The sequence below is a fragment of the Rhinoderma darwinii genome, chromosome 1 (genome assembly GCF_050947455.1).
Source record: "Rhinoderma darwinii isolate aRhiDar2 chromosome 1, aRhiDar2.hap1, whole genome shotgun sequence".
NCBI lineage: Eukaryota > Metazoa > Chordata > Amphibia > Anura > Rhinodermatidae > Rhinoderma > Rhinoderma darwinii.
The window spans coordinates 453839050-453855093 of record NC_134687.1 but is presented as its reverse complement, the minus strand read 5'-3'; the positions used below and the strand labels follow the sequence as shown (position 1 = coordinate 453855093).

At 42.1% G+C, this 16044-nt stretch overlaps 1 protein-coding gene across 2 annotated transcripts in view; it reads right to left on the bottom strand.

The window, feature by feature from the left end:
* Positions 1-2990: 2990 nt before the first annotated feature.
* TOP3B (DNA topoisomerase III beta) overlaps positions 2991-16044 on the bottom strand; it is a 76922-nt gene continuing 63868 nt past the window's right edge. For both annotated transcript variants that reach the window (XM_075832330.1, XM_075832334.1), the window contains exons 16-18: positions 15660-15760; positions 5036-5237; positions 2991-3506 (exon numbers count right to left, since the gene is read on the bottom strand). In XM_075832330.1, coding sequence (XP_075688445.1) covers positions 3037-3506; positions 5036-5237; positions 15660-15760 — 773 coding nt within the window. In that variant the 3' untranslated portion in view covers positions 2991-3036. The remainder of the gene's footprint in view (positions 3507-5035; positions 5238-15659; positions 15761-16044) is intronic.

Sequence of the window (16044 nt, the reverse complement as noted above, 5' to 3'; positions counted from 1 at the left end):
AAACCACGGCATTTTGTCACGCTTTTGCGATAATCGAGCCACTAAACCGCAATTTGATAGTACTGCATAAATTGACACCTCTCCTAAGTCTGGGTTCACATGGTGAGGTCAAAAAGCAAATTTTTCGTGGCAAAACGCATTGTGGATTTTAACCCGTTAGTGACCGCCAATACGCCTTTTAACGGCGGCCACTAACGGGCTTTATTCTGATGCATATGCCTTTTTACGGCACTGCATCAGGATAAAGTAAACAGAGCAGGGAGCGTCAAATCTCCCTGCTCTCAGCTGCTAAAGGCAGCTGAGGGCTGGGAGCGTCCCTGCTCTGCCGGCTGAGATCGATATAAGTCTCGATCTCACCCGTTTAACCCCTCCGATGCGGTGCACAATAGCGTGCACCGCATCTGAGTGGTTTTGGAGAGAGGGAGGGAGCTCCCTCTCATCCAACTGACACCCGGCGATACGATCGCCGAGTGTCTGTGTCTCTAATGGCAGCCGGGGGCCTAATAAAGGCCCCCAGGTCTGCCATTAATGAATGCCTGCTAGATCATGCCGGAGGCATGACCTAGCAGATGCCTGTCCGTTTTAAACGGACAGGCATAATACACTGAAATACAGAAGTATTGCAGTGTATTAGAATAGCGATCGCAGAATCGCATATTAAAGTCCCCTAGTGAGACTAGTAGAAAAGTAAAAAAAAAGTTTAATAAAGTTAATTTTAAAAAATTTTTTGAAAAAAAATGAAAAACCCAGCTTTTCCCCTTACAAAATGCTTTACTATTAAAAAAACAAAATAAAGTAAAAAAGTTACACATATTTGGTATCGCCGCGTCCGTAACGACCCCGACTATAAATCTATTACATTATTTAACCCGCACGGTGAACGCCGTAAAAAATGTAATAAATAACTATGGAAAAATTGCTGTTTTCTGTGAATCCTGACTCTAAAAAAAATGTGATAAAAAGTGATCAAAAAGTCGCATCTACTCCAAAATGGTACCAATAAAAACTACAAGTCTTCCCGCAAAAAAAAAGCCCTCACACAACCGCATCGGCAAAAAAATAAAAACGTTACGGCTCTTCAAATATGGAGACACAAAAACAAATAATTTTGAAAAAAAAGCGTTTTTACTGTGTAAAAGTAGTAAAACATACAAAAACTATACAAATTTGGTATCGTTGCAATCGTAACAACCCGCTGAATAAAGTTATTGTTTTATTTATATCACACGGTGAACGGCGTAGATTTAAGACGCGAAAAAGAGTGGCGAAATTTCAGGGTTTTTTCTATTCCCCCCCAAAAAAAAGTAATAAAAGTTAATCAATAAATAATATGTCCCCCAAAATGGTGCTATTAAAAAATACAACTTGTCCCGCAAAAAACAAGACCTTATACAGCTATGTCGACGCAAAAATAAAAAGGTTATAGCTCTTGGAATGCGCCGATGGAAAAACGTAAAAAATGGCTTGGTCATTAAGGTTTAAAATAGGCAGGTCATTAAGGGGTTACATTTCTTGTTAGGTGATGCAGGTGAAACTGAATTTGAATCCTTGAATCCTGATACTGCTTCCCTCTACTGGACACACCAGAGAATTGTATCTAACCATTGAAAATTATTGTGAAAAATACTACAAATCAATTTGTAGTTTGTAAACACTATTCCCCCTAAGTTGGCTGATCTGCAAATTATTTAAGAGTTTCAAGTGGTTTCCCCATCAGGGACATTTATGACATATCCGTAACTGCCATTCACTTCTATGGGAATTATGGAAACAGCGTAGCTCAGCGAGCTGCGCTGTTTTCATCTTACATGGTTGGAAATCACAAGTGGCATCGGGAACACAGAAAGGTAGAACAGGGTTTAGAGGGCCCCATTCTAGAGATAGGTGCGGGTCCCAGAGGTGGGACCTGCATCTATCTGACATTTATGGCATATCCTGTGGATATGCCATAAATTTCCCTGATGGGAAAATCCCTTTAAGAGTTAAACATTCCAAACTCTGCAGACCGGTACAGCATTAAAGGCTATGTACGCTTTTGAGTTGCATTTTTGGTTTTATAAACAGGTCAGTCAGTGTGTTTTTATTAAAAATTTGTTTTGCTTTTTGAGATACAGCTACTCTATTTTCTGTATAGAGAGCAGCTGTATCTTTCGCTATGACCTGAATCGTCAGTCCCGCGGACCTGAATCTGTCAGTCCCACGGACCTGACGGGTTCAGTGTGAGCAGGTCCTGCGTGTCTCTGACACGCAGGATTCACCTGTTATCTATCACATCTAAGCTTAGATGTGATAGATAACAGGTGAATCCTGCGAGTCAGAGACATACAGAACCCGCCGTCACTGAAACTGCCAGTCCTGCGGACCTGACGGAAACCGGATTTAGCGCTACATATGGCTGCCCTGTATGCAGAATACAGAGCAGCTGTATCTAAAAAAGTAAACCACATTTTTAATAAAGATGAATTAAAAAGTTGCACTCATCACACTGACTGACCTGTTTATTAATGCTGTTTCGGTAAGTCCCATAGAACTGAACGGTAGTTATGAAAACAGCATGCTACACTGTTTCCGTAACTGCCATTCACTACTATGGGAGTTACGGAAACAGCGTAGCTCAGCGAGCTATGCTGTTTTCTACTTCATGGTCGGGAATCACACGCTTCAGCCGGAACAGAGAGCGGTAGAACGGGGTTCAGGGAGCCCGTTCTAGAGATAGGTGCGGGTCCCAGAGGTGGCACCCGCATCTATCTGACATTTATGACATATCCCTGGGATATGTCATAAATGTTCCTGATAGTAAAACCCCTTTAAAGCAATAGTTCTCTTCTCTCCTATAGAATGAAAGGATAGCACCGGCTGAACTGGAGTTCAAGGGCGGTGTTAGAACAGGAACATGTCTTATCACAGAAGTTATAGCATTTCCGAAACATGTCATACCCACTAATGACAGAACTTGGCATAGTACATAAAAAGCTCTTTCACACATCAGAAACGTTTTTCAGAACAAGATTTTATTGAACATGTTAAAAAACCGTGTTACACAAAGTATGCTGCCAATGCAGCCATTTTGTCCTTTGGTTTTTTGGGATTACCTCTTCGACCTCTACCCCTTCCTCTTCCTTGTTTTCTTCCTTGTCCACCCCTGTGCATTGGATGTCTCATAGTGGCATGTTTTAGCTCTACCAGATCTTGAAAGACATTGTCACAAAATACACAGCCTGTATGCTGAGTTTGGTCTCCAGGAAGGGGACTCTTTGCTTTATTAAAGTCAACAAGCACAAGGGCAGCATCACACACTTCACAGGTCTCTGCAGAGACTCGCACCCTGTGAGCATTTTCAAAGAAGTGCACAATGACATTACACTTATTACAGGACATCTTCCATTTAGGACCAGAGGTGGAGTCCAGGACCATCACCCCATTCTCACATTCCACACACTGGGCAATTCCAAGCATACTAAGTGAATGCTGGCAGGTTGGGTGAGTGCACTCATTGCACCCCATCCCTATAGAAAGACAGAGGGGAAATAAAGATCAACAAAGGGCAATTTAAAGAAATACAATAGTAAAAAACTGCAATACCAAGAAAATACATGGTGTACAAAAAAACTTGTATAAGAGAAGGACTAAGGTTGGGTTTTCAGTAGACAATAATCCCTGCCAAGTGAAAGTCAACTGACATATTACAAAAGTTTACATATGACAGGGGTCAATTTTAGTATAGTGTAGTGTGTAAACTAGGGCTGGACAAATCCCTGTTGCCAGGTCACCATGGACTAGAATATCACAACTGATGCACGTACCCTTTTATTTATAAAATTCTGTCTACCTCCTGCCACCAGTAGGGGGAACTTGCTGCATACATACTGCAGCTGCACTTATTGACTTCAATGGAAGCGCTGTAACTATCTATGCAGTATGCTACCCCTAGTGGCGGCTGCAAACAGCCACAATTTTATAATTTACTTCTATGGCTGCATGAAGGGAATTTGGAGATGTGTATAAGAAAAACGGAGCTCCAACCCCTAAAAACACACATTATGAAATTAAATATCACCTACAGTAAATAAAACACTGCTACCACCATGATGGCAATGTTTTTTATTAGGCACTCTGATGTCATTGTAACTGGGGTCACTCACCCAGTATCGGGAATGACTAACGTCTATGGCCACGGCCCGTCGTTCTGACTTACCCTCTGACGGCCGCGGCCATGTGAGTTTTCGGCGGCATCTCCCTCCAGAGAGACGCCGGCACTCCCTTCCTGGTCCAGAGACTGTCTCCCGCAGGGCGTGCGTGCACAGCCTTAAAGGGCCAGTGCGCGCACAATTGCAGAAATCTGCAATCAAGTCCAGAGTGCTGCTGGACTATAAAAAAGGCTCTTCCCTCTTGATCAGTGCCTGAGAGTTGTGTACCTAAAGTTTGTCTTGCAAATGGTCTCCTAGTGTTTTCCAGTTCCCAGTGTTACCCTTTCCTACTGCCTGTACCCTGTATCCCGTGCTACAGTGCCTTCTAGAGTTGAAGTCGAGTTGTGTCTTCCGCTGCATCTACTGTGTCACACCCGCCGGGTGGACGTCTCCTACCGGAGCCTTATCTTCAGCCTGAATCACCGCTACGGTCTACATTGCCTCAGGTACCCTTTCTGGACTATAGACTTTGTACTGTACCTGTTTGGCCAGCTGCTATCCCGCTACGCGGTACGGCCCAGTGGGTCCACACCCCGCACCGTGACAATTCCGCAATAAATTTGCAACAAACTCTATTCTGAGGAATCCCCATGGAAATACCACAAATTTGTATTTAAGTGGGTTAAACCAGTGTCAAAATTTGCATGTTATTCTGGTTTGAGCCCTGAGACCAGACCATTTTTTGTTTCATGTATCCTAATTTTTCAAGCTGACCGCTAAATCTGAGTGGGGTTTGTCCAGGCCTAGAATAAACTTGATATATATATATATATATATATATATATATATATATATATATATATATATAAAAAATGAACTGAAAGTGGCAACTTGATTTGTAAACAAACCTTTTTTCATGTCCCTGAAAGGAGTATGGTTGTAACAATATGGGCACAGTGGATAGCTCTTCCCCCGCGAACCTGAAGACCACAGTACAAGTTCAAAGTCATCCAGTGGACAGCGCAACTCCTTATACAACTTGATGGTTCCATTTTGGGGCAAGCTATAAGTCTCATCACAGTGGGAACAATGCAGGCGGCTGGGCTTAGCCTAGTGACAAACATAAATTCTTAGAATTAAACAAAAGAAATGTGCTATAATATCACAATGACTGCATTATGCTAGCACTTAAGATGTACTAAGTAATAGACAGTATACAACCTTAAAAGAGCATTCCGGTTTTAGCAAATAAAAGTTATTCTTTCTATAATGAAAAGTTGTACAATTTTCCAATATACCTTCTGTATCAATTCCTCATTGTTTTCAAGATCTCTGCTTACTGTCATTCAATATCAACTTACATTGTTTACAACCAGGGGTTACGAATCTGTTCATTATCATGTGATGTCTTACAGATGCTGGGATCGTCACAGCTCTGATAAGTGTACTGTAACCAGTCCTGCACCTGTGTGTCCATCGCGTGACCAGGAAAGATTTGTATCTCCTGGAAGTAATCAATGAATGTTCCTAATGAGTGACTGCAAGCACAGATGTTGAGAACTAATAGAAATGGGCACAGAAAGAATATTGGAGAATTGCATAACTTATCATTATTCAAATGATAACATTTACTGCCTAAAACCCAAATTCCCCTTTAAAGGGAACCTGTCAGCAGTTTGGAGGCATCAAAAATGGTGTCAGAGCGATATAGGAGAGGAACATGGCATTTTAATTCCCCCTGTGCCGCGGTCGCAAGTGCCACTATCTGCTCTGAGTGACGGTTCTAGCTGCCAATCAGGAGACCCCTAGAGCCCATCACTCAGAGCAGAGGGATGGGGTTTGCAGCATGAAGTGCAGCAGCCCTTGCACATCAAGTCCTGCCTTAGTGGCACTTGCGATTGGTATGACGGGGACATCTTAGGGTATATTTAAAATGCTCCCCTCTCCCCTTTATCGCTCTGCCAGCCATTTTGAGGCCTTAAAGGACGAGTGTCACGAAAAAAATTATTTTTATATCAATTTGCATTTAGTGTTTTATTATTAAATCTTTTATTTATGTGTGTGTTTGTGTTTTACTTTTTTCTAACTTTTACTTCACTATGGGGGCTGCCATTTTGTTTTTCATCTCTGTATGTGTCGATTAACGACACTTAGAGATGGAATACGGCAGCTACAGTGCATAGGAGTCAATGAACGGGAGCCGTTCCATTGACTTTGCTCTATGGCTCTGTACTGCGCAGACGCAGGTCACAGTTACACAGAGCAGAGCAGCTGTTTGCAGGGAGAGAGCAGGCGCCATCTTGAAGACCAGCTGCACTGCAGGTAAGATGTGTGTCTCCGCATGTCCCACTCTCTATCTCACAGACCCCCGCTCTCGTGACCCCTGACGGGCCCCCCCCCTAACGGCCCCCCCTTGTATGAAGGACACTTGATGAAACTGTACTGGGAAAGCCCTGAACGATAAATCTCTAGTTGTGCTGAAACTGTTTGGGGATGTGACTAATGAACCTCTCAGCACAATTAGAGAGATTTATCGTTCAGGGGTCTGGGAAAGCTGGGTGACCACCATTACCCCTCCTACTGGAGTGTGAGAGGTTCATTAGTCACATCCCCAAACACACTCCAGTAGGAGAGGTAATGGTGGTCACCCAGCTTTCCCAGACCCCTGAATGATACATCTCTCTAGTTGTGCTGAGACTGAGAGGTTCATTAGTCACATCCCCAAACAGTCTCAGCACAACTAGAGAGATTTACCGTTCAGGGGTCTGGGAAAGCTGGGTGACCACCATTACCCCTCCTACTGGAGTGTGTTTGGGGATGTGACTAATGAATCTCACACTCCAGTAGGAGGGGTAATGGTGGTCACCCAGCTTTCCCAGACCCCTGAATGATAAATCTCTCTAGTTGTGCTGAGACTGAGAGGTTCATTAGTCACATTCCCAAACAGTCTCAGCACAACTAGTTCAGGGGTCTGGGAAAGCTGGGTGACCACCATTACCCCTCCTACTGGAGTGTGTTTTGGGATGTGACTAATGAATCTCTCAGTCTCAGCACAATTAGAGAGATTTATCGTTCAGGGGTCTGGGAAAGCTGGGTGACCACCATTACCCCTCCTACTGGAGTGTGAGAGGTTCATTAGTCACATCCCCAAACACACTCCAGTATGAGGGGTAATGGTGGTCACCCAGCTTTCCCAGACGCAGATATAACCAGGAAAGGGCTGGATGGACGGGCTGAGGGTGCACAGGGTTTTTGGTGATCCCCCTCTGTCATGTGATCGGACCTAGGTTACCGGTTCATCAGACGGGGTTCATGTGACTATAAATCTGTCCATAACAAGAGACAGTGCACTCAGGACAAGCCCAGCCCTCATGCCGTAGTTGTGTGATTCTGTCTGCTGTGATGGCGGTGGGTGGCTCTGACACCCGCCTCCCCCATCGGGTCATCTCAGGACAGAAGGGGTGTCCGGATAGGAGACACAGCGCCACACCTGTCCTCAGGTTGTGTCTGGTATTGCAGTTCACCTCCATTGAAGTGAATAGGACAGAGCTGTAATACCACACACGACCTGAGGACAGGTGCGGCGCCATGTTTTCCTGGACGACCCCTTTAAGACTTTTCCCGTGTGTGTGTGTGGCAGAGCGGAGTGTGCACGGGCGCCGCTGATACTTCATAGCCGCTTATCAGCTGTTTTGAAGAATCAGCGGCGAGAACCCCCCCCCCCACACACACACACACACACACACACAAATCCCCCAAACACGCAAAATAAAGTGTAATCAAGCGTTTTTTATGTGTTTTTTTGCACGTAAAATGTGCAAAAAAAAAACATGTCAAATACACGGCGTGTGAACCGGTCAACTGAAAAGTCATTCACTTCACTTTCATCATTCTAAGGCTGGGTTCACACGACCTATTTTCAGGCGTAAACGAGGCGTTTTACGCCTCGATTTACGCCTGAAAAGACGGCTCCAATACATCGGCAAACATCTGCCCATTCATTTGAATGGGCTTTACGATGTTCTGTGCCGACGACCTGTAATTTTACGCGTCGCTGTCAAAAGACGGCGCGTAAAATAACAGCCTCGGCAAAGAAGTGCAGGACACTTCTTGGGACGTAATTTGAGCAGTTTTTCATTGAATTCAATGAAGAACAGCTCCAAATTACGGCCGTAATTGACGCCTCGCAAAACGCGAGTACGAGCAATTACGTCTGAAATGACGGAGCGGTTTTCTCCTGAAAACAGCTCCGTCATTTCAGACGTAAATGCAGTTAGCGTGTATACATACCCTAAGGGTATGTTCACACACAATGTTTTCAGCTGAAAAATCAAAAGCAGAACGCCTACAAGCATCTGCCCATTGGTTTCAATGGGAAATACGGCGTTCTGTTCCGACAGGGCGTTTTTTACGTGGTCGTTTTCCAAAAACGGCACGTAAAAAGACGCCCGACCAAAATGAAGTGCACATCACTTCTTGGGACGTTTTTGGAGCCGTTTTGCATTGACTTTATAGAAAAACAGCTACAAAAACGGCCGTTAAAAAACGCGAGTTTGATTAAAAAATGGCTGAAAATCAGGAGCTGTTTTCCCTTTGTTTAGTAAGCGTGTGAACATACACTTAGCCTTTTGGTGTGTCCTATAACTTCTTCCAGCTGCAGAATTACACCCAATATGGCTGCCGGACACTGCTTAGCAATTTGAAGACACCTTTTCCTGGCTTGAGAGAGGGGGGGTGAGGTTCCCTCCCACATTTACAGCAGCTGTGAGTCAGGTTGCTTTGCCTTATTCACCTTGCTGTAATTCTGGGAAGTGCTCCCCCTGGTGGCCAACATTGGAAAACATGTCAAATTATTATTTACTTTTTAATACTTTCCACCATACGGAAAAAAAAAATAAATACAGCAAAAAACTTAAAAAATATAATAGAAATAAGTAATGACACTTAAAAAAAAAGGTTTAATTTGCGACACATTCCCTTTAAAACTTCTGACAGGTTCCCTTTAATGCAAACTGTCTGCTCAAAAAAGCCATAGACAGTAGCTAATTCGGTAAAGCAATACATGTATTTGTTCCAAAACAGCGACTTTAACCCCTTCAGGACTGAGCCTGTTTTGGCCTTGAGGACGAAGCCGATTTTTTTTTTCTGACATGTGTTACTTTATGTAGTAATAACTTGGGAATGCTTTTACCTATCCAAGTGATTTTGAGACTGTTTTCTTGTGACATATTGTACTTTATGTTAGTAAAAAAATTTGGACGATAAAGTATGTTTATGTGTGAAAAACACCAAAATTTTGAGAAAATTTGCAAAAATGTGCATTTAAAAAAAATTAAATGTATCTGCTTGTAAGACAGACAGTAATACCACACAAAATAGTTACTATTTCATATATCCCATATGTCTACTTTATGTATGCATCGTTTTTTGAACATTCTTTTATTTTTCTAGGATGTTACAAGGCTTAGTACTTTACCAGCAATTTCTCATATTTTCATGAAAATTTCAAAAGCCTATTTTTTCAGGGACCACTTCAGTTCTGAAGTGGCTTTGAGGGCTTTATATATTAGAAAGTCCCATAAATCACTCCATTTTAAAAACTGCACCCCTCAAAGTATCCAAAACCGCATTCAGAAAGTGTTTTAACCCCATAGGCGTTTCTCAGGCATTAAAGCAAAGTAGAGGTGAAACTTACAAAATTCATTTTTTTTTGCCAAAAATCATTTGTAATACAGTTTTTTCCGTAACACAGAAGGTTTTACACGAGAAATGCAACTTAATATTTATTGCCCAGATTGTGCAGTTTTTAGAAATATCCACCATGTCACCCTAGTGTGCTAATGGACTGAAACACCGGCCTCAGAAGCAAAGGAGCACCTAGAGGATTTTGGGGCCTCCTCTTTTTTTAATATATTTTAAGCACCATGTCAGGTTTGAAGAGGTCTTGTGGGGCCAAAACAGTAAAAAAAAATTAAAAAAAAGCGACCCCATTTTGGAAACTACACCCCTCAAGGAATTTATCTAGGGGTATAGTTAGCGTTTTGACCGCACAGTTTTTTTGCTAAGGCTGGGTTCACACAACCTATTTTCAGACGTAAACGAGGCGTATTATGCCTCGTTTTACGTCTGAAAATAGGGCTACAATACGTCGGCAAACATCTGCCCATTCATTTGAATGGGTTTGCCGACGTACTGTGCAGACGACCTGTCATTTACGCGTCGTCGTTTGACAGCTGTCAAACGACGACGCGTAAAAATACAGCCTCGTCAAAAGAAGTGCAGGACACTTCTTTCAGACGTAATTTGAGCCGTTCTTCATTGAACTCAATGAAGCACAGCTCAAAATTTACGGCTGTCAGAGAAGCCTCGCAAAATGCGAGGAGGAGCATTTACGTCTGAAACAAGGCAGCTGTTTTCTCTTGAAAACAGTCTGTCTTTTCACACGTAAATGCCTGCTATCGTGTGCACATACCCTAAATGTATTTGAATTACTCTGTGAAGATGAAAATCTACTTTTTTTCTGAAAAAACATAGAATTTTTTTATTTTTACAAGGAATAAAGGAGAAATAACACCCAGAATTTGTAAAGCAATTTCTCCCGATTACGTAAATACCCCATAAGTGGTAATAAACTGCTGTTTGGACACACAGCGGGGCTTAGAAGGGAAGGAGCGCTGTTTGGCTTTTGTAGCTCAAATATAGTTGGAATAGTTTTCGGGTGTCATGTCGCATTTGCAAATCCCCTGACGTACCAAAACAGTGGAAACCCCCCAAAAGTGACCCCATGTGGGAAACAACACCACTTAAGGAATATATCTAGGGGTATAGTAAGCATTTTGACCCCACAGGCCTTTTGCAGAATTTATTAGAATTAGGCCGTGAAAATGAAAATCTACATTATTTCCACTAAAATGATGAATTTTTTAATTTTCACAAAGAAGAAAGGAAGAAAAAGAATCCCAACATTTCAAAAGCAATTTCTCCCGAGTACGGCTATACCCCACATGTGGTCATAAATGTTTTTTTATTAGAAACTAATTATCCCTTTCTGGACTGATCCATTTTTTGCTTTTTTATTTTCGTTTTTCACTCCCCGCCTTTCAAGAGCCATAACATTTTATTTTTCCATCAATAGAGACATCTGAGGGCTTATTTCTTGCGGGACCTACTGTAGTTTTTATTTGTACCATTTTTTGGTATGCACAACTTTTTGAGCACTTTTTCTTAACATTTTTTTTTAGAGCTAAGGTGACCAAAAAACAGCGATTTAGGCGTTTTAAATTCTTTATTATTTACGGCGTCCACCGTGCACGTTAAATAACGGTATATTGTAATAGTTCAGACTTTTACGGACGCAGCGATACCAATTTTGTGTATATTTTTATTTTTTACATTGCTTTAGCGAAAAAACTGGGAAAAGGGTTTTCTTTTGGACTATTTATTTAATTTTTTTCATTAGATTGCTAATGTATTGCAGAATATTGTCATTTTTAATCGCTGTTCCTGTCCGTTAGTCCCAGGTGTCCGCTGTAATACACAGCTGACACCTGCAGCATATGGCGCGGGCTCAGCACATGAGCCCGCTCCATACATCACCCCCCGCACCACGACATGCTATTAAGTCGTAGTGCACGAAGGGGTTAATGCGCAATGGGTGGTGAGGAGTCAAAATTAAAATTTTCCACTGATATGCCATTTTAGTGCACAATATGTTGTGCCCAGTTTGTGCCACTGAAGACAAATACCTCATAAAATATTAATCGGGTCCTCCCGGGTATGGCGATGCCATATCTGTGGACGTAAACTGCTGTTTGGGCACGCTGTAGGGCTCATAAGAGAGGGAGCGCCATTTGGCTTTTGGAGCGCAGATTTAGCTTGGTAGTAGTTATGTTTGGCGTTTTACTGGTATTTCAGTTTATAATGTGGGGGCATATGTAAGCTGTGCGGAGTACATCAGGGCACATTGGACACTACACATTTTGCATCGCTATATTCTGAGAGCCGGAACCTCTTTATTTTTTCTCCACTGGAGTTGTGTGAGGGCTTATTTGTTGCGGAACAATCTGTATTTTTCATTGGTACCATTTTGGGGTACATGTGATTTTTTTTTAATCACTTTTTATTCCCTTTTTTGGCAAGAAAGGGGACTAAAAACCATCAATTCTGACTATATGTTTTTTATTCTTTTTTTTTTTATGGCGTTCACCCTGGGCTATAAATGACAATTTTACTTTATGCTGCAGGTCGATACGATTACGGCGATACCATATGTATATAGTTTTGTAGCGTTTGCGCAATAAAAATCACTTTTTTATAAAATAATAATTTTTTGTGTCACCATATTCTGAGAGCCGTAACTTTTTTATTTTTCAGTCAAAAAAGAAGTGTAAGGGCTTGTTTTTTGTGGGACGGGTTGTAGTTTTTATTGGTACTATTTTGGCATACATGCGACTTTTTGATCACTTTTTATTGTATATTTTGGGAGGGGTGGTGACCAAAAAATATAGATTCTGGCATTGTTTTTTACTTTTTTTTTGCAGTGTTCACCGTGTGGGAAAAATAACATTATAGTTTCATAGTTTGGGTCGTTACGAACGCGGTGATACCAAATATGTGTACTTTTTTAACGTGTTAATTTTTTTCCTATAATAAAAGTCTTATTATAGGAAAAAAATCATTTTTTGTTTATGTAACTTATAACTTTTATTTTTAAAGTTTTATAAAACATTTTTATCATCTTTTTTTTTTTACTTGTTCCACTAGGGGACATTTAGACTTGCTGCTAGAGTACATTACTTGCTGCTGCTGCTAGAGTACATTACACTACCTACGTAGTGTAATGTATTCTGTCATTGTGACAGTCACTCTGACAGGAAGCCTATGAGGACCAGCCGGAGGCTGGTCCTCATAGGCTTCTGTACATGGCTGCCCAGAAGCCATTGTCTGGCGTCCGGTTGTCATGGGTACCATCGCCAGCCCCCGTGATTTCACAAGATGGCTGCCGATCTGCGCTAAACACCTTAAATGCGACGATCGTAATCGAACGCCGCATCTGAGGGGTTAACTGCCGAAACAGGGAATGCGGCGGTTAACTGTCAAAGTACAGACGTAACTGCACGTCAAGGTGCGCGAAGTTACTGCTCACCTTGACGTGCAGTTACGTCAAGGTGCAGGAAGGGGTTAAGCGCACCAAACCTTTCAGGAGACTTTTCAGAACAAGCTGTCATATGCGTGTACATGAGGAATAACATTATTTTTGGTCTTTATATGACTTGTATTCTGCATTATTTAGAAGTTTTCCCCTCTGCGAGCTCTATCTCTAATTCTCAGTTTTCTCTGAGCTAGTGGGTGGAGCCTAACTGCTATCATGTCTTCTATACACAGCACACATAAAGGAGGAGAATCCTGCTCTCCTATCTCTATCTATCACACATATAGAAGATGCAGCATGGAGTAGATTATACAGCAGTAATGAGCAGTGTAGCTGAGAATCCAACATTGGGGTGAGATCAAACAGCAGTAATGAGCAGTGTAGCTGTAAACTGAGCACTAGGGGGAGATACAACACTTACTGGAAGCTTCTGCAGCATCTGTGTGTCTCTCTGCCTCTATCTCACTCTGCTCCTGCTTCCTCCTCCCCCCTCCATAGACTTCTATGGGCAGCTGTAACCTGATCCCTCATTCCGTCTCCTTTTCAGAAGATGGAAAAAGCAGTTAATTCAGAGTAAGTGAACAGTTAAGGTGCAGTCAAACACGGCAGATTTTGTTGCAGAAATTGTCTCAAATGAAAATCAGTTCTATTCATGTAACTGGAACTTGCAGAAATCCATGCACCTGCTGCATAAAAAAACAACCCCATCCAGATGAATAAACAGTTTTTTAGTTGCAAAAATTTCTGCAGTAAAATATGGCGCGTGTGAAGTCACCCTTGGGGGATGGGGGAGAAGAGGAAAGACCCCCATCAACGCTGAAACGGAGGTGCAGAAGCGCTCAGCACCTTCGACTGTGATCAACTCTACTCGTTAGGCTGAAGACAGGCGACATAGATGTTCTATGTGAGCCGTCTTCAGCCTAACAAGGAGAGACGATCACAGCCAAGAGTGCAGTGACATATCAAAAGTTTTCTGAAAGTAAAGTTACTCTTAAACTGGCAACATACTGTAAACAAAGGCAATACTAAAATAAAATAACAATTAACACCTTCCCGACCGCCCACTGTCTTTTGACGTCAGGCGGTGCAGGTGCTTAAAGAGGTTCTGTCACCAGATTCTCAAACCCCTATCTCCTATTGCGTGTGATCGGCGCTTCAATGTAGATAACAGCAACGTTTTTTTTTTTTTTAAAAAAACGTTCATTTTTGGCCAAGTTATGAGCAATTTTATATTTATGCAAATGAGCTTTGAAATGGACAACTGGGCGTTCTTTTTTCGTTATGTCCAACTGGGCGTGTATTGTGTTTTTAACTGGGCGTGTTTATGTGTATGACGCTGACCAATCCGTGACCAGTCAGCATCATACACTCCTCAACATCTGCACGCTCCTCTCCTGAAATATTCTGTGCTGCTGTGAACTCTGCTCTTACCATTACGTAGCTCTCAGTCTGTTACCTCTCCTCCACTCCTGTCCTCAATAACACCTTCACATGATTGGCAAGTCACCACTCCGCACAAGATCCTACTGCACGGCTGACAGCCGTCAGCTGTATAGCTAACCGCACGGTTGTGTTGGAAGCGCGCCCTGCTGTGTCTCACTTAGCAGCTGGGTGTGTTCCCCTCATCTAGCTACTACGTTCTATCCTGACCGCCGGTGAATTCTCCGTGCGGTCTTCGCAGTGCTGCTACCCCGTTTACCTACGGGAGCAGAACGCGGCTCCTGAAATACTCTGTGCTGCCTTAAACTCTGTGGACAGGTCAGGATCCTGTTTTTTTTTTAAATGCTGCTGGGGAACCCGATCCACTATATAAAGCTGCGCCTCCATCCTCTTCTACCCCAGTCACTTATTCCCAAGCACTGTAAACTTTCAGATTGGTTGCGCTGTGAATATTCGGAGAACGTGATTGGTTTATGTGCAGGGTAATGAACATACAGACAAGCAGTAGAAGACTGAATTCAATTAAATGCTCAGCCCTTAGTCAGTCTTCTACTGCTTGTCTGTATGTTCATTACCCTGCACATAAACCACATACCCCCAAACTGTGTGAAAAAAAAAATACTATTTCTCTCGCATAAAACACGGCCTAATACAGCCACGTCAATGAAAAAATAAAAAAGTTATGGCTGCTGAAACGCAGAGAGGCAAAAACAAAAAAATTGAGCTGGTCATTAAGGTCTTTTCAGGCCCGGTCATTAAGGGGTTAAAATAGCAATTATGCAGATTTTTGTGTTACAGAAATAATATGAGCAGTATGGTCATCATTTTACACCTTACTGACTACAGTAGACATGTATGTAGACAATTTTTCTTTGAAATTCCTATTTCACACATATAAAGGCATAACTATAAACAATGACAATATATAATTTCATACATACCTGGATATACTTCATGAAACGATGACATTTTCCACAGCGAGACAGTGGTTTGCCAGTGGCAGCCAGAGGTGAGAAGGATACTTCCATTAACTCATCCATACCTTAGGAAAAAGCGCAACAAACTTAGGATTCATTGTAAAAACAACCTAGTTAAAAGGGTATTGACTCCCAAAAATTATGTTATATTCACAAAACATTCCATAAAATACCACCTTCAGGGAACCCCAATTTTTGCAATTCAAGACTGGCAGTGGCAGATCCCTGTTCTCCTAATAGGTGGGGGTCCAAGAGGTGGGACCCTCCCCTAATCAGACATTTATATAATATCCCATGGATATGGTATATATACTTTTGGTCAGGATTTCCAAATAAACCAGTTTATAGA